Source organism: Astatotilapia calliptera, chromosome 12, assembly GCF_900246225.1.
Source record: "Astatotilapia calliptera chromosome 12, fAstCal1.2, whole genome shotgun sequence".
Taxonomy (NCBI): domain Eukaryota; kingdom Metazoa; phylum Chordata; class Actinopteri; order Cichliformes; family Cichlidae; genus Astatotilapia; species Astatotilapia calliptera.
In genome coordinates, this window is record NC_039313.1 from 8,645,026 (window position 1) to 8,655,130 (window position 10,105).

General features: G+C 37.5%; 1 protein-coding gene across 2 annotated transcripts in view; it reads left to right on the forward strand.

Moving 5' to 3' along the window:
* LOC113033094 (TNF receptor-associated factor 2-like) overlaps window positions 1-5,010 on the forward strand; it is a 39,745-nt gene extending 34,735 nt beyond the window's left edge. The window contains exons 11-12 of one of the 2 annotated variants that reach the window (XM_026186442.1): window positions 11-229; window positions 3,539-5,010. In XM_026186442.1, coding sequence (XP_026042227.1) covers window positions 11-229 — 219 coding nt within the window. In that variant the 3' untranslated portion in view covers window positions 3,539-5,010. Of the gene's footprint in view, window positions 1-10 lie in introns of both variants that reach the window. The other variant, XM_026186443.1, reaches the window with a different exon arrangement.
* Window positions 5,011-10,105: the final 5,095 nt, after the last annotated feature.

The window sequence follows — 10,105 nt, forward strand, 5'->3', positions numbered from 1 at the left end:
GTCTGCACAGGTCACCCTTATGCTGCTCGACCAGAACAACAGGGAGCACATAATTGATGCCTTCAGGCCTGACATTTCATCCTCATCCTTCCAGAGGCCTGTCAGCGACATGAACATCGCCAGTGGTTGTCCGCTCTTCTGTCCGCTCTCAAAGCTGGACTCTAAAAACTCCTATATACGTGATGACACCATTTTCATCAAAGCCATTGTAGACCTAACAGGCCTTTAGGTAAAAGTTGAGGGCATGAATCCAACTCTGCCTTTTGTTGCTACTAACCTGTTTAAGTCAACAGGATTTTGTATCACGAGAAATTGGGATTTGCCTTTTGACATTTATTTGGTTTTTTTGAATTTGGTATGATTTTATTGGTGGCAATATGCAAGACCAGAGCAAGTTCTTTTGGGCCACTTGCCACTGGCCAAAAACTTGTGTAGCCATTCTTATCTTACCAATTGAACTGAGTTTGTGTTTGACAAAAATTGCAAATACCTACCAAAGTGAAAATAACATCCATACTGGTATTTGGCTGATAATGTGTTATTTTCCCTCCCCCAAGAAGTCCCTCAGGCCAGTGTTTTGAAACAACTGTGCTATCCTAATGACAAAATAATAGAGAATAGCGCATGCTTATTATAAGTCCATCAAATGAAGTGTACGTTTTTTTAAGGAGTTTTTTTACAAACTCCTTAAAAATCTAATATTATTGGCAACCCTTAAAAGATTTAACAACAGGAGATTCGTTTAGCTGATAAGGTTTTATTTAAGTTTCCAGACATGTGTCTGACAACTTGGTGATGTGGTAAAAATAATTTTTATCTCCTTAGTACTGTTTTTGTCTCCACCAACTCTTAAAAAGGTTTTTGTGGCTTGTTAGCTAGCTAGCTAGCTAAACTAGCTACCAACTATCTTGTTAGCTTAATTTGTTTTCAGACAGTAGGTTTGGCAGTGAAAACAACTGCCTGCTGTTGGGAACAGGCTGAATCAGAGTGGTGTGACTGAATTAAAACTGTGTAATCGAGCTGTTTTATATGACATGTAGTTTTGTGGCCAATCATTAATATAAAAATTCTGGTAGAGCAGCTATAAAAAGAAAAAAACAAACCAACTGTCCACTATAGTGCTCATGTTGAAGCTAATGCTAATTTGTTAGCTTATTTTAAGCATTTAGCTTAAATTTGCAACACCAAAACCTGTCCTAAATGACTGAAAATATTGAACCTTAGACCAGTGACACCGTAGCTTTGTATTTTGAACGACTTACAGACATTGCAAGGTCTAGGCTCTTTATTGAGTTTATTGCCTAGCATTTGGTAAGCTGTTTTTTTTTTTCTTTCTTTACAGTCAAGTTTGTCACACTGTTAAAGGAACTGTAACAGTGTGACACCCATGTAGCCTACAGAATATTGTGCAGCTGTGCACACAGTTTGTAGTGCAGTAGAATTTCAAACTGGTTTGCTTTTTTTTTTTTTCCCCCCATTCTGTGCCTCCAACTCAGACTCCTGTGTTCATTGATAATCATTTGTGGTGGTGGGCATTGCTTGAATTCCATGAATTCTGAATGCAGTATTTCACTCGAACGTTCGGTCTGTGAGTGTCTGTGTTCATGTGTACACTGTTCCATTTCTATTGTTATTTGCAGGGTTAGTTAATGTTGGATCTGTGGAAGATACAGTAGCTTGCAGCAGTGTGCTGTTTGCCCATGAAACAGTAACAGAGATGGTAGTTGAGCTGATTTGCCCAAATGGAAATGCAACATATTTTATTAAAAATAAACATATATTTGCATACAGGTTCTAAAAAAGTCTATAAGTATCTTTTGATAGTAATCTCTGGCTTTTTCAAAAAAGTATTTGTTCTAGCTAATCCAGTTGATGTCGATTGCTTGGTTTGTAACGTTGTTCAGTTGGTTAGTACATGTTAGAATAGCATCCACAGCCAATGGGACGTTTTTTTTTCTAGCTGAATATTACATTGTAAAGAAATAATTAATGTTTTTCACTTCCCCTGTCAGTGGTTTTAATATTGTGACAGTTCGTCCATGTGATACTTGGGACAGTTTACTTGTTAAACTCTCAAAAGCTCCTGAGATGGGATGAGACAAATCACTGAAACTGGTGACACTGAAAGGAAATGTGCCCCCTACTAGCTAGTGGGTAACATGATTTTCTCTATGAACAGTACCTTTAACAGTACAGAAAGTACATCAAGTGTGATCACAGAAACACAAAGTCAGAACAAAACTACACTGAAACATGAATACAGTGATGCAAAGTGAGAAAATAACTACTATGATACAGACTAATAAAATAAGTACAAAGTGATTCAAAACCACAAGCTGGGGAAAATGACCATAAGTAGCTAAATCAAGAGAATGTCACCAAAGAGATTTAAAAATGATTTAAAGCAACAACTACAGAAAGATGCAAATCTATTTTGAAGAGAGTACATAACTGCAAAGATCAAACAACAAAGACTAAAGGATTACAAAGATATGCAGAGAAAATGATGCAGAATAAACAGATTCAGGGAGATGGATTACTATTCCAAAACAAGACCTACAAAGAAAAATCCTGAAGACCAATGGCTACAAAATGATATCACCTATCATCAACATAATTTCAAGAGAGATATATTTGCAGGAAGATTTAAAACGATCTAAAAGAAGGAAAATGACTACGCAGAATAACTAAAAACAGACCTAATAATTACAAAGAGAGACAAAGAGATGCAGAACAACTTCAAAGAGCCATCTCTTCAGCGAGATGCAAAGCAATTTTAAAGATAAAAAATGTCCACAAAAAGAAAATAACTGTCCCCACAAGAAGCCCCAGAACAAACAGATATGTTGAATGAATAAAATGAGATTCAGATGACTTCAAAGACACAGAGAGATGCAAAAAAAACTACAAAGACCAGATGACTCCACAAATAATGTAAAACATAAATAGATGTAAAATAACTACAGAAGAGATTGCTTTGAAATGGTTTTCAATGTCAAAAAGATAGGACAAACTTAATCAGCAAGTACAACGACAGTGCGATATGAAAAATAATTTCAGTGATGGAAAATTCCCATAGGGGAATTTAAAATGTGTACAGAGACAAAAAAAAAAGACCCACCTCAAAGAGAGACAAGAGTACACAGACATGCATAAAACAGTCACGCACTGAGATGTAATGAGTACATGGACACGCTGCTTGTAGTCATTTTGTGTTTCTTCGAGTCTCACCGTCTAGTTCTTTTGTCACAGAGGGTCTCATAGTCTTACAGGCTACTTTAAGTTACAAACCGTAGCGTTTAATTGATATTATTTAGCTTAAATTATTTAATCTTCATGCTGTGAGGTTATTAGATGCAGAAAACTTCAAGATTGCTGTATTTTCATATGGGTGTAACCTTTGTTCTCAGACACAGGCGTGTGGAGACTGGAGCTGAGTGAGATACGAAAATCTTGGGTTGGAATCCGAGTTGAGATATTAAACGAGCAAATTTTTGATGATGTTGTAATATTATCCTATTTTTGGCTTTCTTCACAGGTTTGAACTGACCTACTTTTTACAGAAAAAAGAAGTGCCTGTACCTGTAGTGTTTTTTTTGTTTTGTTTTCACGATCCCATTAGGATGAGAATGTGCTTTTCTGTGAGTTCAAACTCACAATATGACGCTTTTGATTTGTGCGGTGTATTTATTTATTTTTTAAAATTCAGCATTTTTATTATCCTTCTTTTACGAGGCCCCTTTACTAGATGTGATAAAACTTAAGTGACTTAAGAATGTTTCTCTTTACATACATAAACTAGTGAATGTTAGATGTTATCTTTAATGGAAAACGAGGTCAGCGCATTGTAACTCGCAGCTTTTGGCATCTGCACCTAAACACATCGGCATGTTTTTAAATCTGTCAAAGGACACTGATACCTCTCTGTGCATGAGATGTGTCAGTAGGAAAAAAATACATGTATTACTGGTTCATATTGTAGACCAGCATTTTATTTTTTTATGATTTCTTGATATAGTATAAAACATATGAGTGTGTGTGATCTAATTTTGATGGTGTGCTCAAGTTTGAAGTGTGTGTGAGTTAACCATATCTTAATAATACATAGATTTTATTTATTGAAGAAGTTATATGTTGAGACAGTTTAAAAGCATGCGTTAGCTGATGGTGACAAGATGCAGCTGCGGTCTGACCTCAGCAGCTTTTTTTGCTTTCTGGTTATTTCAGAAACATATTTCCTCTGTTATTCTCTTTAGAATACATTGGTATTATTGCACATTATGTAGATTACATTTTGCATGTGTAACTGCAGCATCAAATGAATTAGCTGCTACATTTGTGTGACCCTCCAGTGTGCGCTGATCGGAGCTCATAGATGCAGCCTTGCAAGCACTATGCGGACATTCATATTTAATCTTACAAAATGTGCGACCTGATGTGAGCCAGGACTTCAAATTTCTTATTAACAAAAGGGCTTCACATTTCCTTTTCATCCCCTAAATGTCACATGCAGACATACATAGACATGTCCAGTTTTGGTCCAGCTTATAGCTTGAACTGTTTAATAGAGGGGGAAAAAAGAAAGGAAAAAAAAAACCCTTCACAGGCTGGGGAACAAAGTCACATTTGAGCCGATTGATGTTATGCTGTATCAGCGATACTGACTTGTAGGAAATGCCACACTGCCTCACTGTTATTGCAACAGAATAAACACTATGTCGATGTGATGTGTGAACTTCAAATAACTCTTCAGAGCTGACAAACTAAACCAGGTTGGTTTAAATTATTTACATATCTGTTTCTCTCTTCGTGGATCTGAAGCCCATGTTGAGATTAAGATGACGAGCTTTCATCTGTAGCAATGACATCAAACTGCAGTCTTACTTGTTGTTCTCTCTGCTACATTCTGTGGATAGTAAGTCACGTGTTAGTAAACTCTTTGTACTACAGGAAATTTGTTCCATATTTGTATTTAATTTTGACTTATTAAAGGTTTTAAGATGCCCTCTATGCAAAGAACTGCCATGTCTCTCAATTTGTTCACACTCATCAATGTCCTTGAATTCACTTCTACCACATGAGGGCGCTCAATGCAAACACATACAGTATTTTGTCCTTTCAGAGGGTAGGCCAAATTCATGGATCATAGTAATGTCATGTGATGGACTGAAAACAAATGGCATTTATGCTGATAATTAATCAAACACATTAAAAATTAACAGTAACTTTTTCTTTTTTAGAAATAACATTTATAGAGGGTTTAAAGAGAGTTTTGCAAACCTATAAAATACTTTCTTTTAAAATATATACATTCAATGACTCGATATGATACTGAGTTGGCATAAAAAGGTATAGACTGTATATAAATGTGGGCCGCCTGGAATTTATACTGTATTCCACTTTCGGATGCAGTCAAACTAAAATGTTAACACATATGAATGTTTCTGAAGAGATGCATTCTGCCATCTTATGTATTTCTTACACTGATATAAGTCCAAGAGGCCATTTTTTCATACATTTGGTTCTAATCAATAAGTTACTGTTTTCAAACAGAGTTCAGTATCATTGTTAGCTGGAGTCACAAAGGGTATCTCTATTCAGGAACTGTACATACAGTAGAAACAACTGACCAGAAATAAAGTGCTTACTCCAAACTTTGTCTTACCTCAACAGTCACTTTCAAACTGGACTAGCTGATCTGAATTAACATATTTCTGTAAGTTAAACATGGTTATAGCCGACACCTAAAAACAAAGGCTCTAGATGTCCTCAGATGCGAAAAATAATTTACAGTGGGGCAAAAAAGTATTTAGTCAGCCACCGATTGTGCAAGTTCCCCCACTTAAAATGATGACAGAGGTCAGTAATTTGCACCAGAGGTACACTTCAACTGTGAGAGACAGAATGTGAAAAAAAAATCCATGAATTCACATGGTAGGATTTGTAAAGAATTTATTCGTAAATTAGGGTGGAAAATAAGTATTTGGTCACCTCAAACAAGGAAAATCTCTGGCTCTCACAGACCTGTAACGTCTTCTGTAAGAAGCTTTTCTGTCCCCCACTCGTTACCTGTATGAATGGCACCTGTTTGAACTCATCATCTGTATAAAAGACACCTGTCCACAGCCTCAAACAGTCAGACTCCAAACTCCGCCATGGCCAAGACCAAAGAGCTTTCGAAGGACACCTATGAAAAGTATTGTAGACCTGCACCAGACTGGGAAGAGTGAATCTACAATAGGCAAGCAGTTTGGTGTGAAAAAATCAACTGTGGGAGCAATCATCAGAAAATGGAAGACAAGACCACTGATAATCTCCCTCGGTCTGGGGCTCCACGCAAGATCTCATCCCGTGGGGTCAAAATGATCATGAGAACGGTGAGCAAAGATCCCAGAACCACACGGGGGGACCTGGAGAATGACCTGCAGAGAGCTGGGACCAAAGTAATAAAGGTCACCATCAGTAACACACTACAACGGCAAGGAATCAAATCCCGCAGTGCCAGACGTGTTCCGCTGCTGAAGCCAGTGCATGTCCAGGCCCGTCTGAAGTTTGCCAGAGAGCACATGGATGATACAGCAGAGGATTGGGAGAATGTCATGTGGTCAGATGAAACCAACAGAGGTGTGGACTCGAGTCACATGACTTGGACTCGAGTCAGACTCGAGTCATTAATTTTATGACTTTAGACTTGACTTGAAATAATGTTCTAAGACTTGTGACTTGACTTGGACTTTTACACCAATGACTTGGGACTTGAATTGGACTTGAACCGGTTTACTTGAAAAGACTTGATATTTTACCCCAAATATAAAATTTAACATGCATATTATATAGAGATTGAAAATGTGACGTCATTCACGGGTAGAACCGCAAAGGATTCTGGGAACTCGTGGCAAGCGGTACTAGCGCACGCAGGCTTTCAATTGAAATCAGTCACACAGCGATAAAAAGAAACACAAAAATGTCAAGAAGCTGTTGTGTTATTAACTGCAATAGCTGGTCGCATGACAGCCATGGGAAGCCGACGGGTAAAGAGATCGGTTGTTATCGGATTACGTCGTTGAAGAGAAATTGTTCGAGCCATGTTTCCGAAGTAACAAAGATGCGACTGGATTGCAGCCATTCAAAGACCAATTATAACGTCCCAGAACCCTCCAGCTCACAGGTTAGTCTGCTCCAAGCATTTCCACAAAGGTCAGTCTGCTGTTGTAGTTAATGCGTCATTTTTCTTAACATAATTGGTGATATAGGTTACAAGCAAGTCTGGCGCTGAACAGAAATTGTTGCGCTATGCTCCTTTGTTTATTGTGCATAAATAGTGAATTGTCCTGACAGAATATTGTGTTTCGCTTCTGTTATTATGGTACATTGACAAAAACATATACTTTTATTCACAGGGTAAAACAGTTGTTTTGTATCACTAATTGTCCAGTGCGATTACAGCATACAATATTATTGTCACTGCTACATTTCTGTGATGCTACCAGAAATTATTTCCACTGCTAATTAACTACCGTTGAGCTCAAAGGTCCTATTAATAAACGGTTAACGAATGTGTATTTATGACGACGATTTGTGAGACTGGTAAACTTATGATACGTACGATGGTCTTTACTTTCTACACGGTGCATTTCAAGGTCCTGCACCCATCCGTCGGTAAACTGTACCTGGGCTTGTTGCAGTGGCCGGAAGTTACTAAACTTCATGAGTGTATGCACTCACTCCAAGAAGCGTATAATTATAAATATGCATATAAATATGCTACGATGAGATAGCTGACTTCATCTAACTAGCAAATGTTTTCCAGGCTACGTTGGTGATGCAGTTTTTTTTTAAAATTATATATTTTTTAAAATATCATTTATTTATGTATGATATTTTTGTCATGCGATTTTAAAGCCGGTCCTACAAGCGCATCCAAGAATAACATGCAGCTTATCTCAGAACTGTCGGTGAAAATTATTCTTGGAGCTAGGTTTAATTGAGCTGCATTTTAAAGAGGTGCAATTTCACAATTTGTGTATATTTTCTAAGTTCACTATTTTGTCATGTGTTGAGAAAAACACAGATTTAAAAATTACATGGTCTAATATTTACATTTAGCATATAACTGCAACATGCTTTTTTTCGTTTTTTTTTTTAAAGACTCAAAAGGACTTGAAATTCAAAATTTCAGACTTGTGACTTTACTTGGACTTTTACACCAGTGACTTGAGACTCGACTCTGACTTGCCTGACATTACTTGAGACTTGACTTGAGACTTGAGGATAAAGACTTGAGACTTACTTGAGACTTGCAAAATAATGACTTGGTCCCACCTCTGGAAACCAAAGTAGAACTTTTTGGTATAAACTCAACTCGTCGTGTTTGGAGGAAGAAGAATACTGAGTTGCATCCCAAGAACACCATACCTACTGTGAAGCATGGGGGTGGAAACATCATGCTATGGGGCTGTTTTTCTGCCAAGGGGACAGGACGACTGATCCGTGTTAAGGACAGAATGAATGGGGCCATGTATCGTGAGATTTTGAGCCAAAACCTCCTTCCATCAGTGAGAACTTTGAAGATGAAACGAGGCTGGGTCTTCCAACATGACAATGATCCAAAACACACCGCCCGGGCAACAAAGGAGTGGCTCCGTAAGAAGCATTTGAAAGTCCTGGAGTGGCCTAGCCAGTCTCCAGACCTCAACCCCATAGAAAATCTGTGGCGGGAGTTGAAAGTCCGTGTTGCTCGGCGACAGCCCCAAAACATCACTGCTCTCGAGAAGATCTGCATGGAGGAATGGGCCAAAATACCAGCTACTGTGTGTGCAAACCTGGTAAAGACCTATAGTAAACGTTTGACCTCTGTTATTGCCAACAAAGGTTATGTTACAAAGTATTGAGTTGTATTTTTGTTATTGACCAAATACTTATTTTCCACCCTGATTTACGAATAAATTCTTTACAAATCCTACCATGTGGATTCATGGATTTTTTTTTTTTTCACATTCTGTCTCTCACAGTTGAAGTGTACCTCTGGTGCAAATTACTGACCTCTGTCATCATTTTAGGTGGGGGAACTTGCACAATCGGTGGCTGACTAAATACTTTTTTGCCCCACTGTAGATGCTCTCTTGCTAGGCAGTAAGCCATCTTCTATGACGATTGCTCTCTCTGAAAGCAAACCAATAGCCATGATCCTGATCATGAAGGAAGTGGACAGTCTGTGTAAATGTTGGAAGCAGCTCTACAGCTGCCAACAGATGTCCACAAAACTGACTTGAGTAAAAAAACGTGGAGGAGGAACACAACTGAATGTTACTCAAAAATGTACATCAAAATAAGATGATCAGAGATGAAGATTGCAAGGTTCAGGCAAAAGGGTTGGTGTCTGTACTGTAACTCTCTGTGTTAGTGTGGGGTCTTTACAGGTGACTGTTGTTGTGATTTGGCTGTATTTAATTAGACTAAATTAAAAATACTGCTTTTCTATGTTGTAATGCTAATGCTTAGTCTTCAGCTTTTAGAAGTAAGCATAAAGATCAAACAATGTTCTGAATATCTTATGATGAAACACATTCTACTAACAGTACTTGCCATTATATCCTCTTCTTTAATATGGGTGTAAATTAATAAGACTGAAGAAAACACAAGTTCATCTTCCTGTCAAAATGATGTCCCAATCATTTTATGTAACTACCCAGACTGCAAAAAATATATAAAAATCTAATATAAAAACAGAGACATTTAGTGTATTTTTTAAATATCAGATTTAAACCACTGATGTTAATGGTAACATAACAAGGTATACTATCTTTCTAATTATCATTCCACCAGAAAAGTTCTGGAAAAAGTTCTTATTTGTAATAAATAATACACACAAACAGATCAACCTTTGTTAACCTTTGGAGCATGGGAATCCATACATCTATATCTCTCTTTTATTTCTCTCTCTGCTTTCAGCTTTCTTGCAATGGTAGAAAATGTTCTGGAAACACAGATGCTGTATGCAGTTGCTTGGAAGAGAAAACAAATCAATTCTGGCCAAAACTTATGGGAGGAGAGGAGCAACCTGACTTCATGTTACAAGACCAACTGTTATTGACTGTACACTAGT